Genomic DNA, 19,362 nt, shown 5'->3' on the forward strand with positions numbered 1-19,362 from the left:
GTTGGATGTTTATGGAGACCAAACAGTGGAGATGAGCACAGTGAGGTGGTGAGTGGTATGTTTCAGCACTGGTGACAGCAACATGAAAGACAAGCCACGCTTCAGACAGCAATGCAGATTTTTATGAGTATAGCATGCAGGCTCTTGTTCATTGCTGGCAAAAATACGTAGTTAATGGTAGTGACTATGTTGGAAACCAGTGTTGTATAGGGGAGAATTTGCTTTAGTAAGTCGTGTTATTGTGCTCTTTGTATCTGTTGTAGTTTCCATGGAAATAAATAGGAGGCATTACTTTTGGAGTGACCTACATAATAACTGGAAAGCAACCAGAAATACCAGTAAACAGTATTAATTTCCCAATTAATTTCCCATAATTTAAATGGGAATTATTTCTTTGTTCATCAAGACTTTGTCTTAGTCTCAGTCATCACTGGATACTAAAACATTCGTTTATCTTAATAGCGAGGCCAGATTTTGGTGGCTCTCTTACCACAGGCATGGTAGATCAAAGTTGGCTTCATTGTAGTTGCTGTCCAATTAATTGATGACACTGGATTAAAAATTACAGAGAAACTGGAATTGGTTTCACCATGCTACATATTATTTCTGTTTCTTTTTTTCCTCTTTTTTTTCTTTCTCCTTTTTGTGTGTGTGTGTGTGTGTGTGTGTGTGTGTGTGAAGTGTGAGAGTCCAAAACAAATCCAGGCATCCTGGATGATCTGCAAAAATTTTTTTTAGAAAGACTGGTAATTCAACTTTATCTGAAGATCATGAAGACTTTTCCCTTATTCTGATGAGCGTAGATAGTTTTTTTCTGGATACAATGAATATGATTTATGTTTCTGTTCTGCATTGGTTGAATCCTTTAAATTCTCCCTCCAGAGACCAATATGGTTACAGAAAAGAATACTGCCTGGTACCATAATGGCATGGGAGAGAAACTAAAACAGGTGGACGCCCCACAGCAGTGCTCACAGCAAAGCAACTAAGAATAGTAATAGTGGAGCAGCACATCTGCTGTTGACTTTGCTGTAACATAACCTTTCTAATGCTAGCTTCAAATGTACCTTGTGACTTGGTTTGTAACCTTCTCTTCATTTTTTTTCCTTCGCTTCATGAGACAGTTTTATTCCTGAAGTATAATTGCGGTATCAACCTAAAGGGCTGAAACTGAATCTCAAACTGCAGCATGCAGTACGACTATCTGATTGATCATCGAAAAGTGGAGTGGCAGTGGGAGGCAAGTCATTGGCACTGAATGTTCTGAGAAGGCCTCTTTTGTACTGAGATTAAGCTATCATGAAATATTTACACTCACTTCTGCAAGTGCTTTTTTGTTTGATGGATATATGCTTAAAAGTTTCCTTAACCAGTATAACATCAGCATATAATCTGCCATCAGAGTTATGATGCAGAAGCTAGTGAGTTTATGCCATCAGTTAATTTTTGTTCTTAAATAAAGCACTTCATATTTATGCCTTGTCATTACCGTTGTGTGTGTTATTTCTTTACAGTTATATCATATATATTTACATGAGCTGGTTGTACTTATTGCATGCAGTTCTATGAGGATTTCATTTGATGTAATATGGATATAATTCACTTTGAAACTCTCAGTACATAAAATAAAGTAGTTATAATGATATTATGAGGGGCTCTCCCAACTAATTAATCTTTTAAATGAAACTGATAAGAAATCCTATACTACAAATTACCGAGAATGAGGGAAAAGTCCGAAAATATGGATATATGAAGACTTTTTCAACTTTTGTTCTGTCTCGCTCTGGGAAGGTGACCTGCTTAATTTGTCACTGCAAACACTGCCCACTGCAGAAGCTGCAGAATGGTGTTGCAATAATTATTTTGTACTTTAACATGAATTAGATGTAAGGGTCAAAGAAATTAACATTAGAATACCATATAATCTAGTACATTAATCTTTTCTAACTCATCTAATTTTGTAATTAAACTAAATATTGAAACTGTCAGCCCTTCAGAATATCTAATCTTTTTGTTCAATTTCAGCTTTTTTTTGTTTTTATTTAGAGAAAAGTTTATTATCAGGAAGCATGTCAGTGAGCTGTTAATGTAATCAATTCAATTTTACTTTCAAACTATTCTTGTACTTTACTTTACAAAGTAGAAAATTAGATGTGATTAGATAATTATTATAGTCTGGTTAGGCTGCGTGTGATTTGCAGTGATACCAGGAACATTAAACAATGTTATTCTGCAAAACATTATCTTAGGGTCAAAAAACTCCATGGCAAATAAAGAAGACTGAAGAATGATAGGACAAAAGCCTTTATCTCTGTATTGCTGGTTCCATTTTAGCTGATATTAATAGGAGCTGAATAATTATCACTGGGAAGTGCAGTGGCTGACTGCAAGTGAATGAATCTGCTGTCTCACAAAATTTCTACTTACAAAAACTCCTATCTTAAGTCTACTGTATGTAACATCAACTTGCATCACCAGAGAACAAAAATATGGCATATCCAGGGCACTAATGCACCTTACTAGACCTATCAGGGTTCTCTTTCTGCTCAGCAATGAAATGAGATATCTACGTAATGTGAAGCCTGCTCAATACTGCCTTCCAGAAGATAAAGCAATCCACTCTCATAAGCTAAAACTTCACAAAATAGGAAGTATCAGGGAAAAGAAGTTTCCTTTTCACAGAATCACAGGGCTTGATAGGAACCTCAAGAGATCATCGAGACCAACACTCTGCTGAAGCAGGTACCCCACAATAGGTTGCACAGGTAGGCATTCAGATGAGTCTTGAATATCTCTGTAGAAGAAGAGTCCACGACATCACTGGGCAACTTGCTCCAGTGCTCCATCACCCTTACTGTGTAGAAGTTCTTCCACATGTTAGTATGGAACTTCCTATGTTCAAGTTTTAGGTCACTACTCCTTGTCCTATCACTACACACCACTGAGAAGAGTCTGGCTTCATCCACTTGCCTCCCACCTCCCTTTAGATATTTATAACCATTTATCAGATGGCCTCTCAGTCTTCTTTTCCCCCAGCTGAATAGACTCAGGCTACTCAGCCACTCCTTTTAAAACATAGCTAATGACATAATGGTTTACAGAGGACTAGCTGATGTAATAAACACTGTAATATGGTAATATGTATTGTCCATAAAAATGGTGTCACACCTTCTCACCATTGGACAGTAATGCTATTTAATGAGTCATACTCTGAGTACAGAAACATCTGTTAAAATTTCTCTTGTTAGCAAGTGATCATATTTTCAAGAAGTGGGTAGCTACACGTTATTTTAAAGGACCATTTCTGAACATGGAAATGCAGAACAGGGATACCTGATGTCCCAGCAGAATCAGTCTCCATATTGTTTGATAAAGAAATGATTATTTGTGAAAATTAAAGGTTAAAATCAACTTCATGAAAGTAGAAAGAGTAAGCAAGAATTTCTATCTTACCACAAAAGGTTATAAAAGGATGCAAAGTAGAAATGACTGCATTTTTAAATAAGCAGGCTGTATAATTTGCTCAGGCCAGGGCAGACTGCCACTAAATGAAAGCCTTTTGTGATGATACTCTTCTCTAGCAGCATATTAGTATCTTTTGAAGGAAGTTTTTAGTCTTCCTTTTATCCTGTATGTATTTCTGAGTGATTGAAGGATTACATATGAATATTCATTATTGGCAAATCCAACAAACTTCAGCAAAACAATACATTTCAACAAAAAACCTCACACAAATTCTGCACTTTGGTTATAAACAGTGATTAATAATAATCTATTATGTTTAAAAATGCTTTTTATAGTTTAAGAAATGTTAAATACAGGAAAACATCCAGCATCTGAGTCTGTCAGCTGGTTCACTACTGGGAATTATTATTCTGAAGAGCTTAGACATCATTAAAGGTGAGAATAATACAACACAATCAAGTTCCTTGCTCTTTCTTTTTCTCCCATCCTCTATATTAAATCAAAAATCAGAGAAGGATGTGACCTCACTTGCAACCTACTTTCGGTTTTTTCCAGCACAGATTTGTTCCTTACAATACTATCCACTTCTGAGAGCTTTTCAAAAGCCTGTGTTTAAAATATTCTGATGGTTTTTTCTGTTGTTAATTTTGAAATATTATTTTACAGTCTAACAGTTCCCTGTTAGTAAGGTTTTCTTGATAGTCAGCCTGAAGCTCTCTCTCATAATTCATTCCCTTAACTGCAATTTTCTTTATTCAGATTCAGTTCTATTTATGCCACATCAGACCGCATCATTCTTCTGCTATTGTAATGTCACGTTTTTGAGCTAAATTCTAATTCTTTTCTTTCATTTATTTCTCTTACTGAAAGGCAAAATATTAAACTGAATATCTACAGTACAAATTACTTTTGCCCCAAAATATGTTTGCAAATTTCTAAGGTTTACCTTATTTTGTGTGTTTCCATAGGCCTTCAGAAAAAAAAGAAAACCTGGCTTTTTGTTTTCCTAGTTATTAACACCACCCACCTACGCACTGCCATCCCTGAAGTTTATCAGCAATGCTTGCTTTCTCTTCCAGACTAGCAAAGATACTAAGCAAACAAAAAACTTCACGTTATGCAAAAAAATACTTTAATAAGACAAACTGTCCTCTTTGTGCTTTTAATACCTTGAGTTTCTTTAATTTTTCTTCCTCTCCCTATAGCCCAGTGATATCAAAACCATTGAGGTGAGTTTTGTAGAACATTTGCCTTCCTATGCTCTTCGTAAGTCTGTGACTCATCTGCAGTTCAACTCTTCTCTTGAAGGCATATTATGTCTCAGCAGTATTTCAGTTTATTTGTAAGTACTGCAGTTATGTTCTGCAATAAGACTCCTTTTCTCCTCCTTTCCACTTTTTCCATCAAGTTGTTAAAAGTAATTCACATGTTACTGTGAAAGTAACATGTTCCTATGTATGAAACTTTTTTTTTTTGGTGTGATTTAAGGCAAATTTGATGTTAATTTTAAGTCATTGCAAAAAGTTGGAAAAAGTACAAGTTTACATTTCTGTCACTGCAACTATAAATACATCTTGCTCCTTAAGGAATGATCAAAATGAATAATCTGTCTATAATTCCAGACTATGAAGGCAAAATTATTTCTCAAAATCACAGTCAACTCACAATACCTCATAGTTCATGTAAGTTGTATGCTTTGTATTCACCAAGATAGCAGCCATACATTGAAAACATACGTAGACAAAGCCACCTCTGACGTCACACCTGACCTAAAAAGCCTCCCTCAGAATGGGGTCACACAGGACAAAGCTAGCTGAACAGACCTGAGCCACTTTAATGGAAGAAAGACTACCTGAGCTAACTCTATGTACAAGCACTTTATCATCACTATGTTACAACTTTTAACATGCCCCACGATAGCTGCATTACCAGTATCCAAACCTCCATTACTGCAATAGGGAAAAGTTCACTGACAGTGAGTGAATTGGTGATAAAATTAAGCAAAATATTCAATGCTGGTAATTTTTGTCTGCTCCCATTCTTTGTTTCCTGTTGCTCTACTTCTTCTTACAGGAAAATCACAGGTAGAATATGTGATAATATTCACAATTGAATATGTACTTCATAACTACAATGGGAATCCTTTACAAATTCTCCAATACATAACTGTAGGGACTTGATCTGCAGAGGGAACATCATTGTCACAACTACATCTTTGTGGTTTCATTTACTGTAATGCTGTCAATTAAATAAGGTCTAAGAGTTAAGTACTTTTTACCCTCATTCCTCTAATTCTGAACTTCAGGACAAAATCATCCTTCACAATGAAATAAAATGAGAAGGAATTAAGTAAAGTGATACAAACACTTACAGTCCATAAATCTGTGGAGCAATTTCCAGTCGGTTCAGATGCATGTACAGCTCAATATCATGTTTCTTCAGCAGCTGATCCTGAATTTGGTTTACTTTAGTTACAATAGCAATAGATGGGCCTAAGTCCTGTGGTCTTGCAAACGGCATAGGTGTAATCATCACATCTTTCTCCTGCAGACACAGAAAACAGGAAAAAAATGAATATCCCTTACTGTTTAACTATGTTAAAGACATTTGTTGACTTACAATCTTTGGCATCCAAATAAATACAAAAATATCAATAGTCTTTTCCAGGAAAAGAGCAATCTCATGTATCCACTTCTGTGGCACCTATTGTGGGTTTCCCCTCCCTCGGCATTTCACCCCTTCACTCTCCAAGTCAAATTTACGTACATGATTTACTTTTCACACGCTGATTAAGTGTTGACAGCTAGAATAATCAGCTTTAATATAAGCAGTACCTGTCAGTCCAGAGAAATGCAGATGAATAGTAACTTTGTAGAGGATATATGCTCTGAGAGGACAATAAGTTGCATTCAAACAGCAAATAACGTATTTTTAAATAACCTTTCTAAACAGGCTTTCCTTACTCAGAAAATCATGTGGTTGTACCTCAATATTTAAACATCTTTAATAATAAAGGATTAGAAAATCTTTAAAACCAAAAAGAAATAGAGCAGTTAGATGAACTTCAGGATAATGCAGCTGGCTAGACTCAAAGATCGTGCTAACTATGTCACAATCTGTAAAATGACACATGCAGGTGAAAACAGAGGAAGAAAACTTCTGGAGCATAAGGATCCTGAATAGGAAACGTGAAAAGGAGGGTGATAAACAAAAAAGAATATATCAGACATTTCAAGAGAAAGATAGGGGAAAGGGAAATGAAGAATGAACCTGTTAGGAACAGTGCTAAAGTTATAGACAAAGGAAGATTGGAATAGTAAGAAGATTTCACAAAGATTTTGTTTCAGTTTGTAGTGCTGGCGCTCAGAACTGAAAGCTTCATTTTAAAAATAGTTCTTATTTTTTATGTACTTTTGGTCATTATATTGATAGAGAAGCATTATTAAGGTCAAAGGGTAAATATTTTAAGAAGACTTAATTACTGCTAGAACTGTTGAAAGACAGATTCACTCAGTTCAGTTCAGTGAAGAGTACATTATTTCTGACACTCAATAACAAAGAAAGGTTTTTTTTTCTGTTGTATAAACTATCTCCAAGGTTGTTTCCTATGGTTATCGTCCCCTCTTCAATCCCGTTCTCTCTCCATCACCATTTCAAGAGGAAAGAAGAACAGTACACATATTTCAAAATTATTTATAACATGGTTTAATATTCAAGTGGACACTTAAACATCTAATAATTTCTATCAAATAGCTTACAAAAATAGGCTTTTGTTGATCTCCTTTGCTTGAAATTTTTGCTCTTAATAATTCCATTTCTGTACTGCAGAAAATAGTGTGTGACGCTGAACGCTGATTTCAGGTAAAATGCTTTTATTTAAGGATCTGATAAATTATAAATTGCATCTTAAAATCTGCATTATTGTTGCTTTGCTATGACAATTTCAGCAAAGGGACTGATCTGTCTATTGCAGTGCAGTGGTTTTGCAATGCTATTGTAGTAGCCGGAGATATTCAACTCACGTGCCCTAGCAAATCACTTGACCAAAGCTCCCTCACAGTCTGTCAAACGAAGCTCATTGAAATGGAATTGCTTCATTCAAAAACTTTTATGTTCTGTCAAAGAGAAATTTAAAATAAAACTTCTAGCATCTTAGGGGTCAACTGGAAAATACTGTCTATTACTTAAATCATAATATTCTTCATAGTCACATGTATTTTGAAAAAGGGTATTTCTCCTACCTCTTTTTTATTACTAACTTCCTATTGAGTAAGCAGTTGTTTTATGTTTGTTAATTATAAGAAGAGAAGAATATCCAAGTTGGACGGTTATATCACGGAAAGCATGATAACAGCTATGTAGAATATGTGAATCATGGATGCAAATGGAATAAGCATATTTGAATAAATGCTTGAAGAAATAGTGAAGGAACGACCTTCACAAAAGAGCAATCTCATATTCAAGTAAAATATATTCACCAAATTTAGCACATAAGTCAAAAAAACATGCAGAAGAAGCAAACACGAGTCTGTAACGATAATTAAATAAATCTGGGAGTTGGAAAAAAAAAAAGGATTTCCTTTCCTAAGAAGCAAGAAATGTGAGAAGAGTGTTGACTCATGAAAGGTCATTGGAAACTAGTGGTACTAGCCACTAAGAGGAAGAGGCCAGCAATACTCTCCTCTGAACACAGACAGAAGTGATCAAATATTTTCACCTTTTGGAGGCAGAACAGATCTAAACGCTCTTCTAAGCAGAGAAGAGAGGTAGAAATAGTTGGAGTGAGCAACAGGCTGCGGGCCTGGGGGCAGAGGCTGCAGCAAGACCTGTGAGCAGCTGGGCCAATATTCTGTGGAACCTCTGCACAAAATGCCAGTTATATAATTGCACAATCATACAGTCACAGAATCATAAAGACTGGAAAAGACCTCTAAGATCATCAAGTCCAACTGCCAATGATAACAGGTAGCTTATGGCATCTTTCCACTAACACAACTTTAAAAAATGAGCCAGCATGGAAAGTGAGTAAAGGTCCGCAGTGAAACTGAGAATCCATAGGAAGTAGGTAGAGGCAGAAGAATTTTCTTATTTCACTCCTGATGCCCCTCTGTTCAACATTTGAAGCAATCCATTAGAAGCAAGTTGCCAAATTATTTTTACTCTGATTTCTGCTTGTCCATTGTATGGCCATTTCTTAATATTGTTTCAGACCCATTTTATTATTTTCTTGGTCAGATGCTAGAGTGCTGGTCTATTGTGACTTGCTGCATAAACATACCTGCTTATCTTTGAAACAATTCATAAAAGCCTGGAACTGTATGTATTCAGCCAGTGCATGTTCCATCCATTGACATCCATCTGTGTTTTGCATATTATTTTTGTTTATTCCTGTTGAACTGAACTGCAGTTTGACCATGCAGAAGTCTGATAACCTTAAACGTCTGTACTGTAAAATTTTTAGAGGCATAAATTCTTATCTAGAAATCTTAACATTGGAATCTTTCAAACTATCAGATGTTTCAAAGCAAGCGTAGGTAGTTGTCTGGATCAGTCTTTACACCATTAGTTTTCTGTGGGTTTATTGCCATCTTTACAAAATTACAAGACAGACTCGAGTGTCAAAAGATTCAGATCATCAAAACTAATGCAAACTTCCTCCTAAGGATGAGCGCCAAAAAGGAAGTTATTTGTACCTTGCAACATTTGTCCCTAATTCAGCGTGGACACACTGCTGACTGTGACTATCAACATGATTAAGAACATCGAATAATATATGCTGGCTTGCCATTTTTAAAAGCACAGAGTAACAGTGTCCATCAAAATGCAGTTCATTAGAACCACAGAAATTAACTCCATTAACAGAAATCTTCAAAGCATGACAACCTCTGTGGGCAGAAGTTGCAGTCAGTAATCAATGCACAGTCTGTGCCTCATGATTTGGGGCACAGCATGAAGATATCTGGTGAATGACTAGAGTCAGTAAGAGAAGTTTGTTACCTCCTCTCATGCAGTTTGTTTGAGAAAATGATGGTAAATTTAGACAGTTGAAATTGCTCCAAAAATCACATGAAACATGTATGAAAGACACAGGCCAAAAAAAAAAAAAAAAGCTCAAATAAACTAATACAATTAATACAATTAATCCATCAAAATGCTTAACTATAAATGACTTGCAGTGTCTCTGCCTAGAATTCAGAATCTGTGCCCACGCTCATAGTCACTACTTATTATCATGCCACAAGGGACAAAGCGCTTTTTCTTTTTGTGAGCTTCTAAGTCTTGGGAAACCTTATCCAGGTTTGGCCATCTACTGCTACCATGATATATAAATTATCAGTCCCAAAGGAACGCAGTTCACAATAAAAAGACAAAAAGAAGGACAGCTCAGAAATTTGCTATGCTGTTTACAAGACAGCATCAGATTCACTTCTAACAGTTTAGATATGGATATCAGTGAAGTGCAACTGAAAACTTTAGATTAAGTATTAGGAACAGAATCACCAAATCCTGCCATAGAACATTACCTAACAGAACACAAATTGGAATGGCTGGTATTTGATATTAATACAACTTACATATTCATGCATTTAGGAAACAAATGCTACAGTTGTAAAGAGAGGCTAGGACATAGCACAAGTATAAAATGTGGACAGATTTCTCTCATTAACCACTAGGGAATGCCATAGCTGGAGAAGCTCCTCTAATGGCAATTGGGAGTAATGGAACCAACTGTTAGAGGCTATAAAATGTAACACGTATCTCAGAGCACATGCTTTCATTGCTTCATTTGTGAAGATTCAGACTTTATTATGTAGCCAATCCACAAAGTCATGATTGTAAAAAGAATGCGTACAAGAAAGGATTATTAAAGATTATACATGTTTGCAAAGAACAAGAATAAACGACTAGATATTAATTCATGTGCTTTGTATTGTTAATTTTTTATGCCATGAAAGGACTAGAAAGGGCAATGTAAACTTTCACCTTCTACCCAAGAACCATAAATCTGTAAGCCGACCTACTTATTTCCTGGAACAAAATTCAACCTCAGACTTCACCACTTCTGTGACAGAAATTGGAACAAATATGTTTGAATACACTGAATTCTGAAAAGCTGCGCACAGAGAAGCGTCTCACAGCTTTGTTGTTAGAATAAAAGTGACTACGTAATAAGTTCATAAAATTTGTATCTCATATGCTTTATCTATAGTTTCTGAAAATTATGTAAAACCTAAATCCAAAAGGTAATTTATAGCTGCAGATTGAGAATAATGAAATCAGAATGGTTTGAGATGGAAGGGAGCTTTAAAGGTCATCTGGTCTAACTCCCCAGGGACACCAGTGCAGTGGAGAGGTGTAGGGTCACCTCCCCTAATCTGCTGGCCACACTTCTTTTGATGTGGCTCAGGATATGGTTGGCTTTCTGGGCTGTGAGGGCACATTGCTGGTTCATGTCAGCTGCCATCCACCAGTACCCGCAGGTCCTTTTTGGCAGGGCTGTACTCTATCCTTACATGTCCCAGCTTGTACTGATAGCAGGGCTTGCCATGACCCAGGTGCAAGTCTTTGCATTTGGATTTATTGAACCTCATGAGATTCACATGGGCCCACTTCATGAGTCTGTCTAGGTCTCTCTGAATGGCATCTTATCTCTCAGGCGTGCCAGCTGCACCTCTCAACTTGATGTCATCTGCAAACTTGTGGAGAGTACACTCAATTCCACTGTTGATGTCAGCAAAGAAGATGCTGAAGAGCACCACCCCCAGTACTGACCCCTGAAGGACACAACTCATCACTGATATCCATTCAGACACTGAGCCACTGACCACCACTCTCTGGGTAAAATCTTCCAACCAGTCCCTTGTTCATCAAACAGTCCATCTATCAAATCTGTATCTTTCCAATTTGGGTACCGTAAAAGCCTTAATGAAGTCAGATAGATGACATCAGTGGCTATTCCTTTCTTCACTTATGCAGTTATGCCAGCATAAAAGGCCACTAGGAAGGTCAGGCAGGACTTGTCCTTCATGAAGCCAAGCTGGTTATCCTATATTACCTCCCTGTCTTCCATGTGCCTTAGCATAGTTTCCAGGAGGATCTGTTCTATAACCTTCACAGAGCTGAGGCTGACAAGCTGTAGCTCCCCAGGCCATACTTTCTACCCTTCTTAAAAATAGGTGCTATATTGCCTTTTTCCTGTCACCAGGGACTTCACCTGACCACCGTGACTTTTGAAATATTGAGAGTGGCTTAGCGACCATGTCAGTCAATTCCCTCAGGACTCTGGGATGTATCTCATTGGGACCCATTTACTTAACGGATGTTCAGGTTCCTCAGGTGGTCGCAAACCTGATCTTCACTTACACTGGGAAGAACTTTGCTCCCCCCGCCTTTCTCACCTTCAACCCATCTGCTCAAGATGTGTAAAGAACAATTGCCAATGAAGACTGAAGCAAAAGAAGGTGCTGGGTATCTCAGCCTTTTCCTTGTACACTGTTAAAAACAAGCCTGCCTGCATTCTTACTATGGTAGGTATACCTTCTTGGACTTAAGATACCAGCACTCTATGTTGTGTAAAATATATATGCAAATACATTTAAAAATTTAAATGCAAAGAAGCCTTTAAATAACACTTGGGCAACTACTTTTTACTTCAACTGACAGACCAAACCATCTGCAAAACTAGTATATTCTAATTACAGTTTGCAAGTATAGTTTTTTGTGCACAGATATAGTTATCAAAAAATGACCAAATTCTTATTGCTTTTTCATTGACTTTACTTGCCCCGTGGTTTCAGTGAAAAATGATGAAGTAAATCAAGCTGGAACTGAGTCTGGAGGCTAATTCCTTTAGTATAGAATACACTGAAAATTTTGGAAACCCTTAACATGGGTGTTTCACTACATTCTTCTATCTACACTCCAGCAGAAAAACATTATTCAGGGTTAAAGAAGAGAGGTACAAAAAGGGAAAGAGAATCATTGTGAATCTGGTCACCTCTTCCTTCCTCTTTCAGGTGTGATGCGACAACAGAAAGAATGTAATCGAAGAAAATTTCAAGCACCTGACTGAGGCAAAATGGACATAAGAAATTGTTAAATCTGCCATGCATGGAAAATGGTTACAGGCATTACAGACTAGATGGCCCTGCAAAGAGTTCAGACAGGGCAGGAAAAATAATAGAAAACAAAAAGTTCTGTACAACTATACATAGAAAAGTTTTTCTGTGAAAAGAAGAAGCATATTAACTACAGTGAAAAGCTACACATGTGATCTAATGGCACAGACATTCTGTTACAACATGCTCAGGCCAAGAAGACAAAAAAGGAAGGAAAAGAAAATCATTGACAAAGAAGAGAAAAAAAAAGTCAGTTTAAGAGAAAATACATTATCATCTTCAAATTACTTCAATCACATTAAAACTACATTTGCTTAAGAATTAAAACTACTTTTTATTTACCTTCTGACTGTCATGCTCAAAAGTTGAAAACCAATGCTCTGCAGTCTTCATAAGACGTGTGAACATTGCACTGAAAGGGGAAAATCCAGAAATGTGGTGTTAAATAATGTATTACAAATAAGAGTAAATTAAATGTAAAGGAAGTTGTTTAAACTTACTAGGCATCGTGTTCCAGATATTCGGGATTCAAAAGAACTTTCATTTCCTCACTGAAAAAATCAACAGTGAACAATCTAAATGTGAATGTTTATTTTTGGTCAGTGTTCTGCATGTAATATCATGTATTTATAAGCCAACTTTCATATAAAGAGCAAATGAGAAAACTAGCCTTTTTAATTAAAAAGAGCAACTCCATTGAACAAATAAAGTCTTTCCTTTTTATAAAGATCAAAAACAAATTAGCTGCCTTGTCTGCACTACAATGAAGTAACCATCTAATTATTCCAAATAACAAATTACTGAATGTCACAATGTATTATTTGAGTATGCTTGATCTAGAATAATTGATTGCTGCACAATCTATCACTGTTAGTCCAAAACAAAAAAAAAAATATGGTTACTGGTCAAATATGCAGCATCAAAACATTAATTTATTTTGTTTTAATAGCCTGTATTTTATTGTACTTTAACAGCAATTAATCAGTGACAGCACCTCTTTTCCATCTACTTTGCTGCGTAGCTCTACTTTTTCAGTGGCAGTGGAACAGAACGCTCTGCATAAGACATGGTAATTTTGAGTTACTTTGCACTGAAGAGCATTTTCTAGGTAATTTCAGGATATCTGAAAACATACACTGAATACAATACATACTTGTAAATGTATCCTTACACTAATACTACATTTGGAGAATCATATTATGGGGTACAATATTATATAGCACAAGTAATTAAACTGGTTTTTCTTCACCAGTAGATGCCTTAGGTAGTGACAGTAAAAGACAAATGTAAAGAAATTAATCAAATATCACAAATGATTCAAGCAGGAAACCAGTGCTTTGTTGCTTTTCTTAAAGATCTACATATAGAGGAAGAAAAAAAGCATCTGAATTTGGTTAGCAGACAAGCATATGTGATGTAGCACCTTATACATAAGTGAATTAATATGTGCGCACACAGCTTGATTGAAATGGAGAAACAATACTTAAACTTAATGCTACTACCGTGACAAACTATAGACAGGTATTGCAGCTACAATATTGCAGGTACTAAAAGAAATATAAATCACAGCAAATTATCTACATCGATTATTTTGTCTTTTATGTTATAAGGAAAGGAAGTTGTTAATATGTGCATTCTAAGACTTTTTTTGTACTCCACTTTCTATCTGCAGTAACAAAACTAAGATGTTCCTGGCAATAAGAAACAGTGAGGTGAAATGGTAGGTATATAACCTTTGTGATTTAAGTTTTTCTTTAAGCTTCTTGTCTTCTCTGGATAATAGCGGTGAACTGACCACTGTCTACACTTTAAAAACCCCTTTCAGAAGCTGTGGTAGGGAAAATGAAATAAGAGCATTCCTATAAAAGCAAAAGGATGTAACAGTTTTTTTAGGTCCATTTATTAATTATAAAAAATAATTAAAGAACACATATTCATAAGTTCTAGTCCAGAAAACTTTATGTATTTTCTTAAAAGAAGAAAAATATTTAATACTTTATGAATAAAACAGTATGCTTGCCTTGGTTGTGCAGCTTCACTGGCATGTGAAAAGGCTTGGTGGTCACAATGGAGGATAAAGACAATGGGAGCTAAGAGTTCATGCATACCCTAAACATAAAAAGATGCAAAAGTATAGTAAGACTTTTCATTCATGTTCATAAAACACAGCTTCAAGCAGTCAGTAACACCAGGTGCAGATGAGCTAAAAGCATGACCAATGATTTTTATTTTAAATTCTGATTAAATCCAAGTGTTTATTCTGCTAAAATATGAGAAAGCAAGTTATTCTCCCTTTTTCTAACACAACAGACAACAAATTGGCAATGGTAGGCAACCCTGCACCTGGCAATTTGCTCCAAGATCTATATTCATAAATATAAATTTTATTTATGTTAATTACAATCATGATCTATAGTACAAAGATCTGCAATAAGGACAAATTACAAAATTTATAATTGTGCTTTACTTGATAATGTTCCAAAAACAGCATAGCAGTAGAAGAGATTAGGGCAGCTATTTGGGTAATTAAAAAATTGAAATTCCATTGCTATGGGCATGAAAAATAAAGTCTTTTTCACTTTTTTTTTTTAATATAGCATTTAAAAAGTCATTATGTTAATATTAAAAATAAGCTCATTATTTACACAATGTGTAGGAGATCTGGAACTCTGTTATTTATACTCCACTATAGACCTGTCTGTATATACACAATCTATCACTCAGAGGGCTGTGAGGCATTGGAACAGGTTGCCCAGAGAAGCTGTGGAGGATTCCCCATTCCTGGAGGCATTCAAGCCTCTAAAATCTTCTACATTGTCTGGAACTTTTGGATTCCAAAACTGGCTCTTCCTCTACTTGCTTTGGTCTTGGTTTGTGCTTCTACCACAGCCAGAATCTTAGTAAATCTCACTGTTTTGGTTTGTTGGGATTCTCTGACCTTCATGTTGGGGCAGTATCTTTGCATATTAAGATCTCAGTTAAAGAGCTTATGATTAGAATTCTAGGAATACTCTCCCCACAGGTCTCAGCTGAACAACTGTGATTTGACACGTTGCATTTAAAGCCAGCATCATACATATTAGGCAGATCTGGTACCACAAAAGTACCCTTTGACTTTTAGTGGAAATATTGGAGATTTTCCTTAAGCAGTTTGAACTGAGCTGAGAGAAGAGGGCTCGGACAGATGTGGAGGACCATTGTCTATCGTATCTATCCATCCATCTCTATTGCATGCTAGTGAATCTTATTTGCTCGTAAGAGGAAATTCCAATATTTGGCAGTAATGAGGAAAAAAAGAGGTGGTGGTGGTGATGTAAATATCTCTGTGTGCTGTCAGCTGAAATCCTAGGAAAATTTCCATTTCTTCAGGACTGACACAACTGCTCATAGGGCTTCAACTGTAGGGCTGCCACAATAGCCACTAGGCAAAGCTAAAATCAGCAAATCTACTGAAGACTGGAGTTTTTTCTTTCCCTTCTGATTTCTGAACCTTTAGGCACTTCTTCAAAAGATGAAGCCTAAATAGAAATTCAATTGAAATAAAACAAACAAACAAACAACAACAACAAACGATGAAACCCAAGATTGTTATGGAGCCACTTGATTTCAGGACCTGATATAAAATTCCCAAACACAAAAATATAGTTTAGATAACAAACTGAGAGCTTCAGATTTCTGAAAGTCTTATGGTGGTACCAAGAAAGAAATAGGAGAGACAGGGAGATAGGTCCATGATTAGAAGATAAATAGAAATGGCAAAAATACTTAAATAAACTGTCGATAACATGAGCTGTACTTCCACACATATTCACAGGCCTCAGATAATTAACAGCTCCACGTCTACTCTTTTATTCACCTTCACGTACTAACATGAAATAAGAGAAATGGAAATGCCAAAAACTTGACTATCTAATAAAACTACCACCTAAGCTGTAAAAACAGAAGTTGAAGAAAAAGAAAGAGGACATAAAATAAGAATTAGTTATAAAAGATAAAAGCACATCATACATTCTTCCAACATAATAATGTATCAACTATATAATAAAGCAGAATCCTAATGTGACTGCCCACATACAACAAAAACAAAACAAACAGATGATGAAATATCAGGATTTCAAAAAGATACCTCTGATCTTTCAGTTACAAGAATACTTCAAATGTTTAGAGATTTTTAACTTGGCAAGAAAAGCCACCGATGTAATATGCATACACATATTTTTTCAATGCTGCAGTTTACTAAAACTCTTTAGTGTTAATAAATAAGTTGACAGAGCTCAGATAATTTTATGACACTTCCCAGCTGCAACAAAATATTGATTTCATAATGCAGTCTATGGTTTAGAAAGAAAACCAGAAATACAGCATTTCTATTATGAAAATGAAAATGAAAAATGAATCAGTACATTTCAAAATTATATTGACTTCTCTAAGGTCAATCAAATCATGAGTGAATAATGGTCAACGTAGTGATTTAGCTTAATTGTCCCTATTTCTTTTCAGAGTAACTATGACCAGAATTTTGGCACCAGTCTTACAGAAGAGTGTTAATAGTAAGTTTTATTCATTCTTAAGTACAATATACTATTCTCTTTAAATGTTGTATTTACAGCTGCTATTTAAAAATTCAATGATACCAGTGAGGATTCTGTCTTTAAAATCTCTAATACAGTTTCACAACATTCTAATTCCATTTGACTAGGGACAGAAATGCCTCTTTCTCCATCAAATAAAATTCTACTCCATGCTGGTCAAAAAACCACAAAGCCTACTACAAAGACAACTTCATGCATATATGCATATTAAGCAAACACTGATTCTTCTAAGAATATATACTGGTGCTATGTAGTTATTTCTGTAAAATATTGCAAATTTTAGTTCTCCTTATAGGAATGCAAATTCTCTAGGAACTAGAACTTTTTCCAAACATTTGGAAGAGAAACAGATGTTAACAGACATAAGTTGTCATTTATTGTCAAGTGTCATAATGATGATAGTAAGCATATATCTTGCATGTGGTCATACAACTGCAAGAGAGGAATTTTCATAGAGAACAACAGGACCGGTCCTGTTGTTGACCGGTCCTTTGATGGGTACTGAATATGAAGACAAAATTCAGAACTTGGGCTTTGCATTCTGGTTACTGCAGAGAGAGCATCTTGGAAGTGATCCTTTACTGATGAACTTTTGTTATCTTCAAGAAAATACACTATGCTTTGATTTAATTGACCTCATCATGGTAAGTAAATGGTAAAAACAACCAAGCAAACTGGTAGAACAGGAAAGCTGACCACTGCATAGATACTTGATAAAGGAGAAAAAGATATATCCTGTTACCACCACAAATTCTGTTTACTATTAGCTAATTCTTAGAAGGGTACTGATGATCATAAAATAAATGGTATCTGAAAGAGAAGAACTTGTGGACAAAAAAAGCAGGATTGTACCAATAGAAGCTCGAAAGGGCCTTTTAGAATGAAGAAAGAAAAAGAGAAAGCGCATGACAAAAGTGACATGTTCATAAAAAGAGGGAAACCACAAGCATTTGCTATTTTGTGGACTTGGCACAGCACCATAAGACTTGGATGATACAACGAATCACTTCAGAGATAATAAATACACAGTTTTTCATAATCCAAATTTATTTCATTTTCTGCGCTGTAAAGATGGTAAAGTGTAGTAGTCCTGTAGCAACACCTTCCTGAAATTACTGCATTACTGATGCAATGAACACCAGTTGAAAACAGAGGTAAAGTTTTCTTTGTCAACAGCCTGTAGGCTCGCAAAATTGAACCTGTTCTTTTATCTGCCTATGTTCATTTAGCCCACCAAGCAGTCTTTATTAAAGCTGAGGCATCAGGCAGTCAAAGTTCATTAATACCATTTATATAATCTCTGCAGTTTCAATTAACTCAGCAAGACATTCTACTACATGATAACAGTCTCATTAATTCAATAAAATCCCATAACTATTAACAATATGGTCTATGTTAAACGGGGTGTCACCTAGTAGAAAATAATAGCTTTAACAGCTTGTGATGAAACTCAGGGCTTTCTTTTTTTAAAATTTGATCTGGCTAAATATTCCATCCTTATGTAGGAAGGTATTATTTCTTGGTGAGGAATCAAGAGGATTTTAAATATGAACAGAGGGTAATTAAGTCCTTTTAAGTCATATCAAAGAGTAAAATAATACTTCTTACTCAATAAATGATAGACTACATTAGCCGGAATGTGTTCTTTCATTTTCCCATCATCAGTACTCCGGCCTATATTCACTAGAAAGAGGAGGCTGAATACTGCTGAAATGTTTCCTGTAACAGTGCCCTTCAAAACACAGCTCACTAATCTCATTTGTCTTATTATTATGCATGACTTTTCCTTGCTCACAGTCTGTCAAACATGAAAAGTAACTGGTTGATGGAGATTTGATATGTTTGATGACTATATATTTGATTTTTGATATAAGTAACTGTTCCTTCAACTCACACATGTAGGTCGTGTCATGAATCAGAACTAATTTCCTGGCTAGGGACAGGATGGTCACAGACCATGCATGAGAGCATATAGTGTGTTATAAAAGTCTTCAAATTTACTTAAGATTTTGTCCTACCTAAAGCTTGCTGCTCTACAGCTTAGCCTTTGCCCATGCACACAGTATCCCTCAGTTTGACAGTCCATACTCTCCCCACAGTCAATAGCTTAGGGAAACAAATACAAATATACTTACATCTATAATTTTGCATATTGGTTTTGCTACATTAATTTAGTATCAAGCTCA

At 35.7% G+C, this 19,362-nt stretch overlaps 1 protein-coding gene across 4 annotated transcripts in view; it reads right to left on the minus strand.

Annotated features, from left to right (window-relative positions):
* The window catches only part of TBC1D5 (TBC1 domain family member 5), a 307,207-nt gene that overhangs the window by 111,134 nt on the left and 176,711 nt on the right, over window positions 1-19,362 (minus strand). For all 4 annotated transcript variants that reach the window (XM_015281811.4, XM_015281808.4, XM_040696662.2 and 1 more), the window contains 4 exons: window positions 14,605-14,693; window positions 13,085-13,135; window positions 12,927-12,996; window positions 5,837-6,009 (listed from right to left, as the gene is read on the minus strand). In XM_015281811.4, the coding sequence (XP_015137297.1) occupies window positions 5,837-6,009; window positions 12,927-12,996; window positions 13,085-13,135; window positions 14,605-14,693 (383 nt within the window). The remainder of the gene's footprint in view (window positions 1-5,836; window positions 6,010-12,926; window positions 12,997-13,084; window positions 13,136-14,604; window positions 14,694-19,362) is intronic.

This window comes from Gallus gallus, chromosome 2 (assembly GCF_016699485.2).
Source record: "Gallus gallus isolate bGalGal1 chromosome 2, bGalGal1.mat.broiler.GRCg7b, whole genome shotgun sequence".
NCBI lineage: Eukaryota > Metazoa > Chordata > Aves > Galliformes > Phasianidae > Gallus > Gallus gallus.